Genomic DNA, 21,881 nt, shown 5'->3' with positions numbered 1-21,881 from the left:
TTTAGTTAAACATTAATATAAATACACATTCATCTTTTTTCTTTAGGCAAGAATAACACATAATACAAAACATAAAGAGTCTGGAAAAAATGAGAGATGTGAAAAAATTCTTAAGTTTAACAGATTGTATGGAATATATTTCAATAACAACATTCTACATGAATGTATACCCATTATTTAGTTCCATGATTTTATCATGCCAGAAGTATGGTTTCTCTTAATTTATTACATTGGCTTATAATTATTTAAGGCATTTTATACACAGTAATAGTTTGGAAAAATTCAATATTGATTATATAAAATGGTACTTTAAACTTTCAGCCTCTCCTTTATAAGAAAAAAAACTGTATACATTTAAATGTCTCTATATAATACAAAAGAAAAATTAATGACAACTGGCATTTGTATACCTAGAAATAAGTTTTCTCTCATTTGTTGTACACTACAAGTCATGTTATTATGCAGAATTACATTAATACCCAATAGTTCATAAAAAGTATTACAAAACAGCCATATAAATTCTTCTTCAACCTTGTTTATGAACTACTGTGTATTCATAGACTAGCAGTAGTAGGTTCTGTCCTAGGGCCTCTACCCTGCCCAGCCACAAGTTATTGCTCTGATAATGGTGCCGGGTATGGGTCTCATCTTGTGAACCACACATTCAATTCTACCAGATAGCCATCGTTTACCTCCACAGTATTCATGCCACTATTATACCCACAGCCTGGTACCAGGCCACAGGAATCATGCCTGGATAATACTGATGCTTACTTTTCTCTTCTGGTTGTATGCATAGTACCTTTTAGAAATATAAAAGCTATCCATTAGGCATGAAGCTTCAAGGTTAGTTTTGGCTTGATATGTCCATTTCCTGGGTCTCAAGTTAGTGGTATCTTCAAAAAAAAGGTCTCACTGTCTGTGTTTGGAGGGTAACCAACAGCAATATCAAGATCCTATAATATTTAATATTTTGGGGTCTGCAGGGCCCCTCATTGACCAAATTCTGTCAAAGAAGTAACCCATTCTGGACATGAGCTTTTTATTTAATAACATATATTGTCTATAGTGGCATTGTTGCACTATGATTGGCTGACTACATTTTTAAACTTTTTATATATGCATGTATATATATATACATACACACATACATATTATAATGTGTGTGTGTGTGTGTGTATTTAAAGAAGCTTCTACAGTTGTACATTTCCATATGATTTGTCCCCAGAAGGTCTTTAAATGAATGCCCTTTCAATCAGGGTTACATTTGTATAACCTTGAGAGACTGTAGACTCTGCTCATTTTGAGTAGCTTTCAGTGGGATCTGGATTACTCATATCCATGCTTGGAACTTTCATATTCATATCTCTTTTGGAGAAAGGAATTTATTTAAACTTACCTTGACTCTGGTGTCTGGTTTTCTAGCTCACATCTCTGAATCCTTGACTTTTTGAGGTTTTTATCCTCCTAAATAGTCTAAAACTAACTATAATAATTGACAGACTATCTTAGTTGGTTAATAGTTATCTATTGTATTACATTGAACATTTGGCTCATCATAACTTTTGTGGCAAAATTTGCTCTTTAACTGAGAGTTTTACTCGCGTACTTACTAAATTTAATCTCAGATATTCACAGAACATTTTTTACTGATGGTGGTATATTAATTTATGATTCAATACAAATAAAAACCCACCAGAAAAGGAAATTAGAAGTAACTTGGCTAGCAATTTGGCCATGTGCTTATAGTTTAAAATTGAAAGTATGTTTGTATTTCTCAATTTTGTCACATTTTATTTTCTTGTTTTCCTTAGGATGTTAGCTGCAATGAGATTCAGGTCCTTCCTCAACAAATGGGAAAATTACATTCACTTAAAGAGCTAAATATAAGAAGAAATAATCTTCATGTTTTGCCAGATGGTAAGATAGTCACTGTTTTCACTCACCTGAGTAATAGAGTAACCATCTGCCATTTAACTTATTATTTTTTCATTTCTGAACAGAATTAGGAGATCTCCCCTTAGTCAAGTTGGACTTCTCCTGCAATAAAGTGACTGAAATTCCTGTTTGCTATAGGAAACTCCATCATTTACAAGTAATAATTTTGGATAACAATCCATTGCAAGTACCACCAGCACAGGTTTGTAACAAGTATATGATACTTCTATTTCTCAGATGTTTATGGTTTTACCTGTGTATTAAATTTTAAAGTAGTCTCGTATGACTCAATTTTGTCTTTTATATAGCATTACCTAGAGTTTCTATAAGAACTGAAATTTTACATCTTGTATTGGTTTGTTTGAAGAAAAGATCTCATGTATCTTTAGACTGGTATCAAAGTCTCTAAATGGTGAATGAGTTTGACTTTTGATCCTCCTGCTTGTACCTGTCAATGATGGGATTACAAGCCTGTGCCACCATGCCCTGCTAGATGTGACTTTTTCTTTAATTTGGTAGTAATTATAGTGTAGATTACAGACAAGCATTTGGAAAAGCTAGAATCACCCTTTGTGTGAATTTGTAGTTCTGATTGTAAGTGTTATTTTAAGAAGAAAGATTCTGACCGAATACATTCAAGTATTCATTTGCTTGATATTTGTTGTTGAAGTGATGTTATAATGGATATTGTGATATAGGTTGGAATTTGAGTTCCTTTAGGAAAATTCCTTGTGGGGAGTTAAGATGAGTGTACTGCTAGACCAAGATTACTTTGCCTGAGGTAAGACATCTCTCATAAAGAAGACTAGTCACATATAGCTTCCAGCATATTCTTATAACTGAGGTAGAATTCATACAGATAGAAAAAAATACAAATGGAAAACATTAAATTTGGCTTTTAATATAGTGAGTATTAAAGTCACAAGGAATCCACTAAAACAATAAAAGATAGCTAAGATATACACCCGAAAGGGCAAAGAGAATTCATGAGAAGCAGAAAGTTGAAAATGTAAAATAGGTGAAATGGTGGTAACTCATGCCCCCACTCAGAATGCAGAGTTTTGCCTGAGGAGCACAATTCCTACCCACTCCAAGCTTGGGTTCCTGGCATATGAAGAACTGCATTTGTTGGCTTGTTCGTTTTAATCTTTCAATGATTCATTGTATTCATTACAAAGGGGGTATTTTCAAATATATTTATTGATTTTTAGAGAACTTCATACAATTTGTCTTGACCACATTCACATTCACCCCCACTCCTCCCTCCCTCTTTCTCCTCCTCCCTCCTCCCTGATCAGCCTGCTCCCCATCATGGCGGCGGTGGTGGTAGAGGGGGTGGTGGAGGTGGAGGCAGTGGTGGCTTCCTCCTCCTTTCCTTCTTTCTTCCTTCTTCCTTTTTCCTTTTCATTCTTTCTTTCATTCTTTCTTCTTTTTCCTCTTTCTCCTACTTGCTTTTTATTAGAAGAGATCATCACCCAGCTGATGTCTGGGTCCTCTGCCTCTTGCTATCTTTTAGTACACTCTTCTGTTATGATGTTCCTGCACCTTAAGAGTAGGAGCTATACTGTAGATGTATCTGTTAGGGCTGGTCTCTCTCTCTCTCCTCCTCCTCCTTCTTTTTTTTTTTTGCAGATTTTTTAATACAGCATATTGTGACTATGGTCCTTCACTTAACACTTCCCAATCCTTCTCACCTCTCCATCCACTGAAATCTACATTCTCCTTGCACTCATTAGAAAACAAGAGAGGCATCTAAAATAATAAAAGAAGATAAAATAAAAATTAAAAATCTGGATAAGGCCAATCAAACAAACAGATAAAAAAATCAAAGAAAAAGCACAAGAAATATACATAAATGTGGAGACATATACATTAACACACAGAGAAATCACCTAAAATTACAAAATCAGAAATCACAATATATAAGTAAATGATTCTACGATAAGAAAATTAAAAAAAAAATCCTAGACAAAGAATTATGAAACAAAAACCCTCCAAAAATCCTATTAAGTTTATTTTGTGTAGGTGTCTACTGCTGGGCATCAGGTGCGGCTTTCACAGTGGTTTGTATACCCGGTGAGGCTACATTAGAGAAACTAAGGTTTCATCTGTGAGTAGTTATCAGTTGGAGATAACTTTTGGGTTAGGGATGGGGGCTTGCGTGTACTTCCCTTCTCAGCTCTGGAACATTGCCTGGCTCAGAAACACTGTGGGCCCTGTGGATACTAACCCAATCTCTGTGAGTTCATATGTGCCTTAGTCCAGTGTACTTAGAAGGTCTTATTTCCTCGGTGTCCCTCATCCCATCTGGCTCTTACAATCCTTCCCTAAGGTTCTTGTAGTTGTGGCTTTCTTTAATCATCCCCATCATCAACAACAACAACAACAACAACAACAACAACAACAACAACAACAAAAAAGCTCTGTAATGAGCCATGAGATCTCAACTTATTTGTATATAAGGATACATATTTATAATACTGCTAGAATCTATACTGGTTTAGGATATTGGAAGTAGTAACTTCTCCTTTACATTCCATATACTCCTCCTTTTTTAAAAAAAAAGATATATTTATTCATTTTATATATATGAGTACATATTGTAGCTGTATAGCCTTCATCTGGTTGTCGGAATTGAATTTAGAATCTCTGCTCACTCAGGTCAACCCCACTCGTTCCGGTTGGCCCCACTTGCTCAGACCCTGCTCACACTGTCCCAAAGATTTATTTATTATTATAAATAAGTACACTGTTGCTGTCTGTAGACACACCAGAAGAGGGCATCAGATCTCATTACTGGTGGTTGTAAGCCACCATGTGGTTGCTGGGATTTGAACTCAGGACCTTCAGAAGAACAGTCAGTGCTCTTACTCGTTGAGCCATCTTACCAGCCCCTATGTCCTCCTCCTTCGTCATCAATAATTGGCTGTATTTATAGTGCCAAGCAAGAACTCCCTTCTCTTAAGTGAAGTGACTGTTCGTTTGTTTTTTTAACCCCTCTAAAGACATAGGTTATCTAACAAAGCCCAGTCTCAGGCAGGAGAGACCTCCTTTCAAGTTTTTTGGTTGGGTGCACCAAAAGTACCCCCCAAACAATATATGCTATGTCCAATGCCCTTAGTGTCTCCCAGAAAAAAAAGGTAAGGTTCCATTGCTGAAGGCATCACATACATCATACACTGGGTTTGGAGGAATCCATCTGAAATTGAACTGGAAGCATCCATGAGAATTTGCAGTCATAGTTTCAGGAGGAACCATACATACAAGCTGTCAATAGATGAAAACAACAGCTTACCCAGATGTAACATCAATGAACCATTACATTGATCGACATGGCAAAGTATTCTTAAAGGTGCCACAATGGCACTAATATCCTGTGGTACTAACACTAACAATTGATAAATGGACTTGATGAAATAAACAATTTTCTGTGCAGCAAAGGATACCATCACTTGCATAAAGAGCCAGCATATAGAATGGGGAAAATCTTCAAAAGCTTTACTTCTGTGAAAAGGTCAGCCTCTAGAATATTAAAAAACAAAAACACTTAAGCAAGAACCTGAACATCATGGAAACAAATGAACAGTTAAAACAATTTTTACAGTAAACACTTAAGCTTCAGAAGAGATACAAATACCCAAGAAATACTTTAAGAATGTTCACCATTGTCAACTATCAGGGAAATAAAAATTAAAATTAGGGTGATATTTCATCCTACTTAAGTTAGAATGGCTATTAAAACAAATCAAACCAAAAACAAATCCCTCAAAACCCTCAAAATCAAGTGAGCACAAGTGCTTGCAAGGATGTGCATTAAGGAAACGCATAGAAACTCTTAGTGCAAGGACAAAATGATGCAAACTCTATGGAAATTGGTGTCTCCATTCCTCAAAACGCTAGAAATAGATCTGCCACACAACTCAGCCATACCACTTCTGGGCATATTCTCAAAGGATTCTATACCCTTCAACACAGACACTTGGCCTCCCATGTCCGCTGGAAAAGGAAAGCAGCCTACATGTCCATCAACTGAAGAATGGATAATGAAAACATGTCATATGTACTCAGTGAAAGTTCACTTGTAAAGAACAAGGAAATTCTCAGATAGATGGTTGGAGCTGGAAATAATTATCCCTGCCGAGGTAGTCCAGACACAAAGAATTGCTTTGTGTTTTCTCTCACATGTGGATGACTCTTTAGAAGTGTGTGTTCTAATTGGAGTACCCATAGAAGTCAGGAAACCAGTAAGGACTAGTAAGAAGCCATAGGAAAACAGTTTCAAGGAGTCCTGAATAGAAGACAGGTGGGAGGAGAAAGGAAGAAAAATCATGGACTAAGGGTTAAATTAAGGGGGCAGTGGAAGGGCAGGAGGTTGGCTTTTCTCCATTGTGTATTGTTAGTTTCTTTGTTAAAATAAATAAATAAATAAATAAATAAATAAATAAATAAATAAATAAATAAATATATAAATAAATAAATAAAATCTAGCTTTGTACATCTGCCACAGTATTGGTCAGGCTCTGGCAGAGCCTCTCAGGGGACAGCCATACTGGGCTCCTGTCAGTAAGCACTGCCTGGGATCAGCAATAGTGTCTGGGTTTGGTGTCTGCAGATGGCATGGATCCCTAGGTGGGGCAGTCTCTGGATGGCTTTTCCTTCAGGCTCTGCTCCACTCTTAGTCCCTGCATTTCCTTTCGATGGGAGGAATTCTGAGTTAATATTTTTGAGCGCGGGGACCCCAGTGGGGAAGTTAGGGCAAACAAGTAGAGGCCGAAGGGGTTTGCAGCCCCATAGGAGGAACCACATGAACCAAGTGGAACCCCCAGAACTCCCAGGGATTAAACCACCAACCAAAGAAAATACATGGTGGAACTGATGGCTCCAGTTGCATATGTAGCACAGGATGGCCTTGTTGGACATCAGTAAGAGGAGTGGCCCTTGGTCCTGAGAAGGCCTGATGACCCAGGATAGGGGAACACAAGGCCTCTGAGGCAGGAATGGGTGGGCGGGTCGGAGAGTACCCTCATAGAGGCAGGGGGAGGGAGGAGGGGATAGGGGACTTGTGGAGGGGAAACTGGGAAGGAGGATAATATTTGAAATGTAAATAAATAAAATAATCAATAAAAATGTGAAAAAAATCTGGTAGCTATAGGAGGGTGGGTTTGTATGTATCATCTATTGATCAACATGTCTGTTTCTATACAAGTATTGTGCTGTTTCATTACTATTATTCAATAATATAAATTGAAATCAGGGATCATGATACTCCCAGCACTGTTTTCATGGTTAAGAAATGTTTTTGCTGTCCTAGCTCTTTTTTTCTTTGCTATACTTACTTTATAATAGTGCTCAATCTCTCTGTATTTAACCTCTGCATCCTATCTCTCCATCTCCCTTCTCCTCCCCTTCCTCCTTGCCCTCTCCCTCTGTGTGTGTATTTGTAAGTGTGGGTGTGCACATGCCATAGTATAAATGTTGTGGTCAGAGGACAATCTCATGTGCTCAGGTGTTGGGCCTTATTTTTCACTTGTTTGAAGAAGGATTTCTTGTTTTCTCTCTGCATATGTGAGACAAACTCACTGCCAGTTTTAGGAGTTTCCTCTCTTCACATTCTATCTTGCCTTAAGAGTGTTAGGATTACAGTTGGGGGTGCTATACTTTTGTTGTTGTTTTATAATGTGCATTTAAGGAATCAAACATAGGTCATCATGCTTTTGTGGCAAGTACTTGTGAGTCATATCTTTAGCCAGCAAACCTTCTGTGTAGATTTTCTCTCTTAACATTGGTTTTCTGTATGAGCATCGGGCATGTTTTCTCTGAGCATTTTCCTAGTTGAACTTTATTCCAACTGTATAGCTATTATGATTTTTATTTGTTTGTTGTTTTTGTTTGTTTGTTTTTGAGACAGGGTCTCTTTGTGTAGCCCCAGATGTCCTAGAACTTGCTCTGTACTGAGTGTTTGAAACAAAGGTCTATGCCATCATTGCCAAGCACTTTATCTTTTAAAATTGATTTATTACCTATTCATTCTGTCTTTATTAGTCTTTTTCACATTTTATATCATTTTTTTGGTTTGGATGAATTATATATGTATATTTTCTGTTCTGTATATATTCTGGACTGTTCTCACTAGTCCAGTGAATAGTATGTTTTTCATTTTTCTAATAAAGACATTGCTCACGTTATAGATCTTTTAGTGTTGAGTAGTTTGTTCATTTTACTTTTAGTAAGAAAATGTGAGTGAAATATAGAAAAATGGGCTAGAGATATAGATCATCAGTTAAGAACAATTTCTGCTCTTTCAGAGGCCCCAAATTTGGTTTCTAGCACATGAAAAAAAACCCACTCCAGTTCCAGGTTCTCCCATACCCTCTTATGGCTTCCATGGTCATCAGCTATACATGTGGTCCATTTACATACATGCAGGCAAACATGCATATACATAAAATAAAAGAAATAAATGTTTATACAAGGAAATTGTTTATTTTAAAAAGAAATATACACAGGGATTGCACAGGTCTAATCCAGATAGGATCTGTGGAGAGAGGAGCTCAATACAAGCCCCATCCTAAGTCAGAAGCTATTTTCAACTGAAAACCACTTGCAAAGGAGAATTTACTTTTTTACTTTTTACCCATGCATTCTCACAGTAACGGACAGGCCCCAGTCCCAGTAGATGGCCAAAAAAAAAAAAAAAATGAATTCAATTGTATTTTTGAAATATTTTTAAAAAAATTGTCTCATAATGGTTTGTCTGAGCTATTTTTTAAAAATCTTATAGAACTTTTGCATATATATTGTAGTTTCCAATTTTGGTTTTATTAGTTTTATGAGAAGGAAGTATGTCTTTCAGCATCTTTATGTGGTTTTTGTCCATTTTCTTTGTTCTTTTTGTTTTGTTCTATTTAGTTTATAAATTTTATTTTATAATAATAATAAATAAATACAAAACAAATACAGTGTGGATTTGGGTGGGTTTGGAAGTGGAAAGGATCTAAGTTGAATTAGGGGAAACCATGATCAGAATGTATTGTATAAAAAGATCAATTTTCAATTAGAAGAAGAAAAGAAAAATTGACTGCACTATTTTTTTTATTTTAATAGATATTTTCTTCATTTACATTTCAAATGCTATCCCTAATGTCACTTATACCCTGCCCTGCCCTGCCCTGCCCCCCTACCCACCCACTCCCACTTCTTGGCCCTGACCTTCCCCTGTGCTGGGTCATAAAAGTTTGCAAGACCAAGGGGCCTCTCTTCCCAATGATGGCCGATTAGGCCATCTTCTGCTACATATGCAGTTAGAGACACGAGCTCAGGGGGTACTGGTTAGTTGTTTCACCTATAGGGTTGCAGACCCCTTCAGCTCCTTGGGTACTTTCTCTAGCTCCGCCATTGGAGGCCCTCTATTCCATCCAGTAGCTGACTGTGGGCTTCCACTTCTGTATTTGCCAGGCAATGGCATAGCCTCACAAGAGACAGCTATATCAGGGTCCTTTCAGCAAAATCTTGCTTTTATATGCAATAGTGTCTGTGTTTGATGGCTGATCATGGGATGAACCCCTGGGTGGGGCAGTCTCTGGATGGTCCATCCTTAACTGACTGTATTATTAACTAATAAAAATTAATATAGAACACTTTTTGATAAGATAATAGTAGATTTTGTTACATTGTCATATTTTCCTGTCTTGCTCCACACACATAATTCATGAAAATTCTGGTTGTGATATCTTAGCATAATTTGAGATTATTCCAATATATAAATCATTTGATTGTGTTCCATTTTATTTGCAATTATGGAACAAAGAGCTCGCTTAGCAGTTAAGTGCACTTCCTCTTCATGAAGAGTACCTGAGTTTGTTTCCCAGTACACACATAGTGGCTCATAACCATCTATACCTAATTCCAGGCGTCCTATGTCCTCTTCTGCACTCTGCCATATGGCGTGCACGTGGTGTGCATTCTTACCGGCAAAGCACTCAGACACATAAATATTTGAATTTTAATTTGTTACTAAATACTTCATTTTTTTGTTTACAGATATGCTTAAAGGGTAAAGTACACATATTTAAGTACTTAAATATACAAGCTTGTTGTAGAATGGATAAGAAACCAGACTCCCTGGATCTCCCATCATTGAATAAAAGAATGCCTTCTCAGCCTCTTACAGACAGGTAAAGTAACTAGTCTTACAGCTTCAGACAATGATTGTGCTTGTTGTTACAAAAGAAATTTATCATTCATGAAGAGACTGAATATATTGAGCCTGATTAAATCAGTGTTTAAAAAAAAACTTCATATTTTTTCATTGAATAACCTCTGTGATGCTGAACTAAATGTGAGATTTTTCTTTAGGTAGCTATTATTTTAGTACAAAATGTAAATATTTTACAGTATATGTTAGAGCATTGACATCCACTCTGTGACAGCTGTTAACCTACTTTGGATCACCATATTAATATGTGTAATGGCTAGTTGAATTTGTCTTTAAACTGACTTTGAGAGAAGAGGATGTTATTTTGGAGGTGCCTTTCATCCTTATGCTAATGTTCTTTTCTTTTTCCAATGTTGAGTTTTCAATCTAAACAAGTGCTCTATTGCTGAACCATAGCCCCAGCCATGTATGTGTGTATGTGTGTGTATGTGTGTGTGTGTGTGTTGTGTGTGTGTGTGTGTGTGTGTGTGTGTGTGTTTTCTTTTCCTGGAGTACTGGGAGTTCAGTCCAGAGCCTGTTTTATACTAGACAAGTGCCCTACCATTCAGCTATACCTCTTTTTTTAAAATTTTCTTTATTTACATTTCAAATGCTACCCCGAAAGTTCCCTATACCCCCACCCCCACCACTGCTCCCCTACCCACCCACTCCCACTACTTGGCCCAGGCCTTCCCTTGTGCTGGGACATATAAAGTTTGCAAGACCAAGGGGCCTCTATTCCCAGTGATGACCGATTAGGCCATCTTCTGCTACATATGCAGCTAAAGACACAAGATCAGGGGGTACTGGTTAGTTCATATTGTTGTTCCACCTACAGGGTTGCAGCCCCCTTCAGTTCCTTGGGTACTTTCTCTAGCTCCTCCATTGGGGGCCCTGTGTTCCATACAATAGCTGGCTGTGAGCATCCACTTTGGTGTTTGCCAGGCACTGGCATAGCCTCACAAGAGGCCGCAATATCAGGGTCCCTTCAGCAGAATCTTGCTGGCATGAGCATTAGTATCTGGGTTTGGTGGCTGATGATGGGATGGATTCAATGGATACAGAAACTGTGGTACATTTACACAATGGAGTACTACTCAGCTATTAAAAACAATGAATTTATGAAATTCTTGGGCAAATGGATGTATCTAGAGGATATCATCCTTAGTGAGGTAACCCAATCACAAAAGAAGTCACTAGATATGCACCCACTGATAAGCGGATATTAGCCCAGAAACTTAGAATACCCAAGATACATTATGCAAATCAGAAGAAAACCAAGAAGGAAGACCATCGTGTGGAAACTTCATTCCTCCTTAGAATAAGGAGCAAAATACCCATGAAAGGATATAGGTACAGAGACAGACTTTAGAGCTAAGATGAAAGGATGGACTATTCAGCTATACCTCTTTATCCTCTGGTCAAAAATGCTGTCTTCTTTATGACATTTTAATATGGTAGATAAGTCGTTCTTTTAAGATGTAGATTGGTCTGAAGAACTTTTTTCAAAAATACAATTCCATCCAGAAATATGGAAAATAACTTCAAGTGGGGTAAGACTACAGAAAGGGTGACTGTGACCACCTAATACATGTAAAGGTTTGTCATTGATTTATATGATAAATTTGATGTTTTGGATGGCATTGTAGTAAATACTGCTGTTAGCAGTAAAGGACTTGAATTCCCAAATAGCACTTTCCGATGAATCTTTCTCTTGCTTCATAAAATATTTATGTATTATATTAATTCCTAAATTGTATTTTGGTTAATATTAGTAGTAGAGAAACAGTAATACTCTATTGAAGTTATAATTAGTATCTATACTAATATCTATTAATATGCTAATTTTTTGCAGGTGAGATACTTTATTATTAATGGTGTCCATTTTCCCCAGTCATTTGTGATATCCATAGCTGTTGAATGCCTACTGTTAGACTCAGGATGTATTGTGTTGAGAGCTATACATGTTGGTCTTGGCATCTCGTGGACCTAACAGTGTAGGTGGAAGAATCAGTGAGCAAACCAAACAAGGAAACAAATAAGAGTTCAGTTCACTTTGTACTGCTGTACTTTTAAGTAGTAGACATTTTTGTGGCTCTTAGTCAAAAGGTAACAGACAAGGAAAAGAACTTGAGAGATGTGAACATGGATTCAAATTTACTCCTGTGGCAAAAGTATTTCCAGGACAAAAAAATTACTACTACAATAGAAATGTTAATCTCTTCAAAGACTACACTCTTATGACCAAACCTCCTACCAGACCCCTCAAGCTGATGCTTTTGCATCAGGAATTGTTTATAATACACTCAGACAGTAGCATGCCTATTTTCTCCCCCTTACTCACCTCCCCTTCTCCCTCCTCTCCTTCCCCCTCTTACACACGCACAGTCACAAGTGTTACCTGGCATATGATGGTTCATGTTACCATTTTTCAAGTATTCCATGGTACTTAAGTTACATGCAGTCAGCAGAAACAATTCTTGAGTTCTGAATTCTCATCTTTTCTGGGGATGTCAATGTATAGTATAATCCTCTGCATCCTGAGTGCTGAAATTAAAGGCACATGCCACCACCACCTGGCAAAGTTGAAGATTTTTATTGTGTTTGGTTTGGTTTGGTTTGGTTTGGTTTGGTTTGGTTTGGTTTGGTTTGGTTGAGACAAGGTTTCACTCTCTGGCCTGGATGTAAACCAGTACAGTCTGTTATTCTGAGGATCCTCCAGTTATGTCTTTTAAGCCATAGGCTGGTGCCGCCAGGCCTGCAATCAACCTTAAATGACATGGATAAAATATTTTATAGGAAATTTTCTGGTATTTCCTCTTTTAAGAATGTTTGACATCAAAAGTATTTATTTTGCATTGCCTAGGGTCAGTTTAGCTCAATTTGCTTTGTGTATTTAAGAAAAAAAAATCTAGCTGCTCTAAGCATCTCTCTTTCTGCAGCATGGAAGATTTTTATCCAAACAAAAATCATGGCCCCGACTCTGGAATCGGAAGTGACAATGGAGAGAAGCGATTGTCTACAACAGAAGTGAGATTTTTCTCTTGCTGGCCTGTGTTGTTTTCCTATTTCTTAGAGTTGTAAAAAAGAGGCACTTAAACGCATTGGACTTTACTTTTACAGCCAGATATAATTTTTGTTATATAGTTTATGACTTCAAAAGAAGGAGCACCTCCTGATTTTTAAGAATAAAACATTCACTGTAACATGGTTTTTTGGTTGGAAATCCGGAGATGTATAGCAGAGATTTTGTAATTCCTATTTAATCAAAGAAGCAAAAGCTTCCTTGTGTGTTCCAAGTGCCTCATTTATATTGTGGGCTTGTTCCTTTCAGCCATCAGACGATGACACAATCAGCCTTCACTCTCAAGTCTCTGAATCGAATAGAGAGCAAACATCCAGAAATGACAGTCATATAACGGGAAGCAAGCCTGATTCTCAGAAAGGTAATTCTTGTGGTGCCTCATAGGTTTAACTCATTTATGCAGCTCATATTAAAAATGATATTTTTATTTGAAGTAGACTTTAAAGACTTATGAGATTATAAGATATAGCTTATATTGAAAAAGTGAGCTTTTATCTTGAGAACTAAAATAAGTAGAACATCTATAGTGTTTTATATTAATCTATACCTAGACCAGGAGGTGTATGATTTTATTGATCCCAACACGGAAGACGTAGGAGTTCCTGAACAAGGGGATACACATATCGGATCATTTGTTTCTTTCCTTAAGGTAAGTAAGCAAAACTCAACGAACATTGTTAACATTCACTTCATCCTGATTATACAAAAGTATACCATGAAATTTACAATGATAATTTTGCTTTTTATAAGGGGAAAGAAAAGTGCTCTGAAAAATCTCAGAAAAATGAAGAACCGGCAAATGAAAAAAAGTAAGTATGCTCTCATTTTCGAAATACAGTGTGAATTATGAATACTGGGATTATTGAATACATATTCCTATTGAGAGCACTTGAGAAGTTTTTCATATGTCATGGGTTTCCCCATGCCATGTTTAGATAGTTAACTTTCAAGTCCTTCAACTTAATAATTATAATAGACATTTGCTTTTCCCCTTGAAGTAGAATAATAATCATGCCTACAGTTTTGTTACCTAAAAGGCCTGTGTCTTCACAAATACTGCTTTATTTGAGTTCCTCAGAGAAATACCAACAGGATCATTTTGTCTATAAGGAATCTGAGGTCTACAGTTCTGAATTTCTGAGCTTGAGCTTTCTGTTTCTTGATTTAATATTTTATATTATCTACTAAAAGACTTTCTATTGTATATTGAATGCTCTCCCCTAGTCCCCAGTGGTGTCATGACTGAGTTTTCTCACAGCTGTCCTTGTTTTCTCTGCACACCCTGTTTCCTTCAAGTGACTTTGTAGGGTAAACTTGTTGAATGCTAGGGGTTGAGTTGCAGGCCTCATTTTCTCTAAATTATACACCCAGATGTTTGTTAGTTTTTTAAGCACTTGATAATAATTCTCTCTTACCCAGTAGGAAAGCTTTGTTTTATAATCATTTCCTTTTGTGTAACACTGAGGATTGACTGGTCAGTCTTCAGCATGCTAGTAGACAAGAGCTCTCTACCACTAAGGTACAGTCTCAGGCCTACTTTATTAATGAGTTTCTAGACACTTTTGCAGATGGATACAGGTATAGTAGTCACTCTCAACCCCCATGTCACTACTATCCTGATTGTCCGCACTCTCCCCTGACTTTTTTCCACACATTGTTCATGCCTATTCATCTTGTTTTGCGGCCCACAGAGATTAATTGCCCGTGTCAATTGTGGACTTGCAACTATCTTTTGGAATGGGGTGACTCAGTAATGGATATGTAACTAAATATAGTTCACCCTCAATTGCCAGTAGTTCAGAAGTGATGGTAGGGCATCATGTATTCCTGGCTTCCTTGACCCTTTGTTGATAGGTCTTACGTGGGCCTGAAAGAAGCTAACTATGGTTTTTGTGAAGTAACTTTTAGCAACCCTTCACCCTACTTTCTGGCTTTTACTTTCTTCTATAATGTTCTCAGAGCCTTAGAACCGGTGGTAGAAATGCCTTTCCAACAGCTTCAGTCCTCTTTTTATTTTGTATTAATTATATTTTGAACAGGATTTTGCTACATTGTCAAGGCTAAACTTGACCTCATTCTGTAGTCCTGAACTGCCTTGGAATTGTGATCCTCCTACCTTAGATCCCCAAGGTTATAAGCCTGTGGCACCATTTTCTTTTATTCTTTAGATTTCATTCCTCTATAAAGTTCTTTCTTCATAAAATGAAGAGAGTTGCTTAAGTTCAAGAGACACCAGTGTATGTAAGATATGATAAAATACAATATTGTGACATTATTGTTATTTATGCTTATTGTTATTAAATTAAGTGCTTTTTACATGGAATACTTAGAATTTGGAGAACAACTCATTTTTAATTTAGTTTTTAATGTTAAAATGATATTTCTGGCCAGGCAGTGTTGGTGCACGCCTTTAATCCCAGCACCTGGGAGGCAGAGGCAGGTGAGTTCAAGGCCAGCCTGGTCTACAGAGTAAGTTCCAGAACAGCCAGGGCTATATAGAGAAACCCTGTCTTAAAAAACAAATAAGAGATATTTCTGGAAAATATGAATATTTTTATTATTTCTTAATAAATTTGTAAACCTTGATATAGTGAAGATAGTGGACTCTGAAGCTCAATGGCTAGTACCTCAAGCCAATTAGCATGCAACCATACCTGGATTTTATGGGGGCATTGAAAATACGATTGTTTAATAAAATAAATTTTATTAATATTTGAATATATTTTAATAATTTCTGAAAATTTTGAAAATACCATTTGAACCAATTTTACATTTCTTTTATTTAAACTATTTTCTTTGTTTTACATAGAGTTTCTAAAAATCCAAATGAGTAAACTTCTAGAAACAGTATGGCGAATGAAACATTTTGATAGTAGTTTTTCTTTATTTTTAAGAACAGGCCATGTGGAGCTTTTCAGTCCTTTGCATACTCAATACTGAGCAGTGTGTACTGCTGCCTTATTGTGACCAGAATACATCTCAAATTCAGCATCACTTCCTAGCTACAGTTCTGTTGAGAATGCAGATGTATTTTCCTAAAATTCCTTATACCCCATTTTAGTATTTTAAATATAAAGTCATATGGATTAGCTTTCATATAGCATCTAAAAAATAACAGTTTCAATATCTAGATGTTGACAAAGTTCAGTTGGCTGTACTGTTTGAACAACTGTGTTCGTTTCAGACTTGACAAAGAAGAAGAAGATGACGATTTGAAAGAAGTAACTGATTTGAGGAAGATAGCTGCTCAGTTACTGAAGCAAGAACAGAAGAACAGGTATTCTTTTCAGTAATGAGATTTGAGTAGTCAGATCTTATCATCAGTAAAAGATGACCAAATTAAGGAAATGAAGTTTCAAGTAAACAATAGGGGCCTTTAAGTATTTCTTTTCAAGTGGTTAAAAGACAGAAGAAAATCCTTAGGAGAGAAATAAGAAATTACATGCATAACTAACAGAATGTGCTCTATTTTACACTATATTTATTTTAGAGGTGCTGGTGATGAAACTCAGGGCTTTATTTGTGCTGGGCAAGACCTCTGCTTTGTAGCTACAGCCCAGCCTTAGTTTATGTACCTCACATTTTACTTCTGTGCTAAATCATAGTAACTGATTTATCTGCGTATATCTATCATAGCTCACTGTAACATTATTTACACTACAAGCATTTCTTCCTGGCTATGTACTATATTGGTGACATTTATTTATTAGATTTTTATATCAGATTCTTAATTATTTAGCATTTACCATTCCCCAAGGATAGAGGTGAATTATGATTTTTTATTACATCAGCTCAGGATTTACCTATCTCAAGTTCACACTTGTGTGTTTCTTGGGTGAACAACCTTTTCACCATTTTCTTCAAATACATATCTTTGCCAATAACAAAGGCATTGTATTCCTGAGTATAGAATCAATTTAAGTTTATTTAAATTTATGTATGTGTGTGTGAAGTATATGAGTGGAGGTCAGAGGTCCACATCAGGTGCCTTCTTCAGTTGCTCTCTACATTATATTTTGAGACACAGTCTCCCACTGTTTGGCTAGAGGTACACTTAGTTTCCAGGGTGGAGCATCCTCGCCAGATCAAAGTTTCTGCATTCATGGCAGCCGCCCCTGGATTTTTATGTGAGTGCAAGAACTCTCATGCAAGTCCTCATTCTTGCATAGCTGGCAGTTTACCTAGTGAGGCCAAAGCCCATTTTTTTTTAGTACAAGAAATGGACCATGTGCTATACTACTACCTACATAGTACATACATCATAAGATTAATGAGACTCTTACATTGATAATTTTAACTGAAGTTTCTGTTTCTTTTTCATGAGGAAATTAATTAAGAGAATTTTGCTATATTTAGGATGAATAAGTAGTATTTCTTTTCACTTCTTCAAAAATACATTTTTATGGTTAACATAGTGGCCGTGGTCTTGAGAGTTTCATATTTAAATATATTGGCATTTGTTTTAAATAGATTATTAAATATATATTAGCATCTGGTCGCTGAAGTGATGGATAGTTAGGGGTTAAGGGAACTTTTTACTTTCTTAGAAGATTGAATTTCTTTTTCCAGCACTTAAGTTGGATGTGCTCCTGTTACTTAGCCCCAGGGATCCAATTTTCTGGCCTCCAGGGAACCCACACACATATGACAAAAAGTCACATATACATATATGCATGCTTAAAATAATGCAGAACATATGGATATTGTGGTGGGTGCCTCTAATCCCAGACCTAATGAAGCTGAGGGTGACCAGTTGATAAGCCAGCCTGGTCTGTAAAAAATCCAACCCTGAGTGTGTACTGGGTGCCCAGCATGTATGGGGGCCCAATTTGCATTTCCAGGACCATGAAACAAAGAAGCACGACAGTGCTGGGGATATGGCTCAGTGCATAAAGGTGCTTGCGGACAAATCTGACAACTTGTGTTTGATCCCCGGAACCTATATGGCAGAAGTAGAGAACCAACTCCCACAGGTTGTCTTCTGACTTTTCCACAAATGCTGATTCATGCAAGTGCGCAAAACAGACATGCACACACAAAAAAGTTCATATGCAAAACCAGAATGACAGATTAAGCAAACATATTAAGTGAGAAGTATAGAATCGGATTTTAGGGAAATAACTAGATAGTGGATAGTATGATAAGTAGCCATCTAGTACCATTTTTGCCCAGCCACTACATTTTCTCTTAAAAATGTCATACTAGAAAATACAACTTTATCATTTTTAATGAATTCTCATTCTCCATTTACATTGGTTTTCTTGTATCACTGCTTTAAGTAAATGTTTCTGTGTGGTTTCCTGTTTAATCTTTTCTAACAATTTATTTCTTATGTGCCCTCTGAAAATAACTTTTGAGATTAAAATGTGATTATCTAATTTCTGCTTTCTTTTCTCCCTCTAATCTTCTACATAACCCTCCAGTTTACTCTTTTTCAAACTCATGGACTTTTTTTCTTTAATTGTTGTAAGATGTCTATGTGTGTGGATATATGTACATGTCTTACATATATATTTACTTTATATATATATATATATATATATATATATATATATCCCTAAAAACATATATAAAACCTGCTCAGTCCATATAAGTTATTTGTATGTTTTCAGGGTTGATCATTTGATTTTGGATAACCAAATAGCAACTTGTCACAGGAAGGTTTTGTGGAGCCTATGTGTTGATCATCTGAGTGGTTTGACTTAATGAAGCATACTTCTGCCAGCTCTCGGGACATAAAAATTACTTGAGTTCATGTTTCTTTAGCTAGAAGATTTGTATTTATTTTTCATTATGAGAATAGAATAGTGATAATTTTAAGACTTTATAGTAATATCCGTTTTCCATTTGAGTCTTGTGTTTTAGATTGCACCTTGCCATTCATAGTTGTTTCTTTATTTTCATCTTTACTTATTGTATTTCGTTTTTTCTATCTCTGTTTCTTAATTATTCTGTGTAGTTTAGATTAGGGGTCCTCTGAGTAGGCCAACTTTGTATGGTTTGCTTTGGTGTTGCCTAGCGTTGTGCCTTCCATGTAGTAACACAGAAGACACAGAGTTAGAATATTTGTTGATTGAATTCTTGAAAATTGTAAAATTTAAAGTTAACAGAATTTATGTTTAGCCAAAATTTCTATATCCTTTGTAAACACTTTAATTCAAGATATAGACAAAGCTAATTTTGTCTTTATCTGATTTTCTTTTTCATTATCTTTTTATGTTACCAAATAATAATATAAGAACCATTTATATTATGCATTGCTATTTTTCACTATGAGAAAAACAACAGGCCTTGTAGAGTCTTTTAGAAAATGGTAATGTTTCCCCATCAGGTGAAATGTAACTCTCACCTGCTAGGTGAAGGAGAAATAGATCCATTTTTAAAAAGTTCTACAGAGCAGATGTACAATTTAGGTGTTAGGTTTTAATACTCTAATTATAGATTTTTGGGGTCTTTGTTTATTGCTGTTCCTGATTAAAACTTATTTATATAGTATAAGATTAACCGCATATACCAGAAAATATCACCCCGACCACCCAGGACTCCTGCCTTGACTACATACTGAGCTGTTCTTTTGCTTATCACTGCTTGAAATTAAGCATAATTTTAGGTCCAGGGTAAAAGGAACCATGTTTATAGTCTCAAACTAGGCTTGGTTGGAACAATGTGTACCATGATGATTTTGTCATAACTCCCTTGCTACTTGTTTAACCTATACTAGTTAATTAAAACCTTTTATTGCTGAGGAGGTTTGTGCTTTTATTTAATGAATGATACAGTCTTAGGAGATTAACAAAAGATTCCAGAGGACAAAATTATTAACCAAAACCTGTGTGGCAAGTAGTCAGTGAATAGATTGTCTTGGAGGTAACTCATAAGGCTTCGGATTGTTATAAAGCAGCCTCTTATTTCTCTGGTTAGAGATTAAGATTCTGTGAAGCTAACACAGTAGTGTCTGTCTGTTTTCTAACTACCTTGTGGCTGAGGTTAAAGGATTTTTGAGCCTAGGAACTGGATTCAAATTGTAGAAACATATTTAAATGAAGAATGTCACTTAAATAAAGTATAGAAAATGGCATTCCCCAGTGAAGCAACCCCAACAATGTATCTATAAAAATTAATATCTTAGAAATAAGTTTATGATTATGAAGTGAATAGTTTGTATATGTCTGCTTATAACACTGTGACTTTAGTTTACAGTACACTTCACACTTAAAAATGAGTCTTTAATAGGTCTCATGTTAATTTAAAAAATGTTTTATGTTACTGGGGATCCAACCCAGACCTTATGCATATGCTATAACTAAAATTTTCACCACAAATAAACTTATATAAAAATCATGCTTTCAGAATTGGGAAGGAAATTGAGAAAAAAGGAGCTGAGATCAAAAATTCTAATATCAGAGTTTTCTTTCATGTGTATATATGTGATTTATGATAAACAAGAAAATTCTTAATACTTTCTTGAGAATAAAAATGAGGAAATTCTGTTAAAAAACATTGTCATGATGCTCTATAAACTATATTTTCCTACATTTTAAGTCAGCCCTAATTATTTATGTAAGCATTAGAAAAATGATTATTATGCTTTACTATATACTGACTTTATTGTGAAGATTAGCTAGCTTCTTAATTTTTGGTTTTTATCCTAAAGGAAAGATTATCGTATATGTGGACTTTTCAATAGCTTCAGCTAACTGATTCTCATTATATAATTACTCTGCTAACTTATTTTATACTATTTTGATATGTATTACATATTCATAAGTATTTTATTTGCTGTTAGTTTTATCCTAAGAGCTTTTCTTTATTGTGGAAGGAGGTGCTTTTGAATGCGTTGTGACGTAGCTAGATAACAAAAAAGCAGTTGTTAAATGTCAAATAATTGAAGTAAAACTGAAATGATCAAAGAAATCAAAATTGGTTTTGAGAAGTTTATTGCTTGTATATAGAATTATAAAATGTATTGTGACATGTTTCCTGTAATGTTTTTATCTGATTATATCAATATTTCAGTTTGAGGAGCTATCATGTTAACTTTTAATTAGTTATAACTACTTGGGTACTTACCCTTGAAACCTAGCCATTCTTTCTTTTCTGTTTCCTTTACTAATGACTTCCTTGTCTTCTCCAAAACATCTTCCTTCTCCCATCTTTTGGTTTGGGTGATATATGTGAAATGTGAATATAGATGGAGGCCTTTAAGTTATAGAACATCATTCAGTGACAAACTCTTCCAGAGGACCAGAGCAGCAGGACGGAAATCAAGGTATCTAGAGTTGGTGGAAGCCATAAGCATTAAGGGGCCAGACTTATGTGGCTAAACTGTCTTAACATTTTGCTTTAAATAAGTACTGGGAACTGTGTTAGGGAAGTGTCTTAATACTCTGTATTAGACTCTTAGGTAAAATAGATATTTAGTTTTTATTTACCACATAGTAAAACACAAAATTTCTATGTATATTCCAGAGTTCTACATAAGTCAAAGTTCAAATATATTATCTATTTTTTACATGTATGTTGGCTTCAACTACTTCTTTTCTTTCTATCATACCAGTTAGTGGTGTGGAGAGCCATCATTTTTATTATGGTGAAAATCATATCTTTTTTTTTTTTTTTTTTTTTTTTGGTTTTTCGAGACAGGGTTTCTCTGTGTAGCCCTGG

General features: G+C 35.8%; 1 protein-coding gene across 3 annotated transcripts in view; it reads left to right on the top strand.

Moving 5' to 3' along the window:
- The window catches only part of Lrch2 (leucine rich repeats and calponin homology domain containing 2), an 81,193-nt gene that overhangs the window by 33,271 nt on the left and 26,041 nt on the right, over positions 1-21,881 (top strand). For 2 of the 3 annotated variants that reach the window (XM_021187974.2, XM_021187973.2), the window contains exons 4-11: positions 1,815-1,920; positions 2,004-2,140; positions 9,979-10,112; positions 13,075-13,162; positions 13,467-13,578; positions 13,769-13,866; positions 13,968-14,026; positions 16,402-16,494. In XM_021187974.2, the coding sequence (XP_021043633.1) occupies positions 1,815-1,920; positions 2,004-2,140; positions 9,979-10,112; positions 13,075-13,162; positions 13,467-13,578; positions 13,769-13,866; positions 13,968-14,026; positions 16,402-16,494 (827 nt within the window). Of the gene's footprint in view, positions 1-1,814; positions 1,921-2,003; positions 2,141-9,978; positions 10,113-13,074; positions 13,163-13,466; positions 13,579-13,768; positions 13,867-13,967; positions 14,027-16,401; positions 16,495-21,408; positions 21,487-21,881 lie in introns of all 3 variants that reach the window. The other variant, XM_029534409.1, reaches the window with a different exon arrangement.

This window comes from Mus pahari, chromosome X (assembly GCF_900095145.1).
Source record: "Mus pahari chromosome X, PAHARI_EIJ_v1.1, whole genome shotgun sequence".
In the NCBI taxonomy this organism is placed as follows: Eukaryota; Metazoa; Chordata; class Mammalia; order Rodentia; family Muridae; genus Mus; species Mus pahari.
The sequence above is the reverse complement of the archived record's forward strand: the minus strand, read 5'-3'. Positions and strand labels throughout refer to the sequence as shown.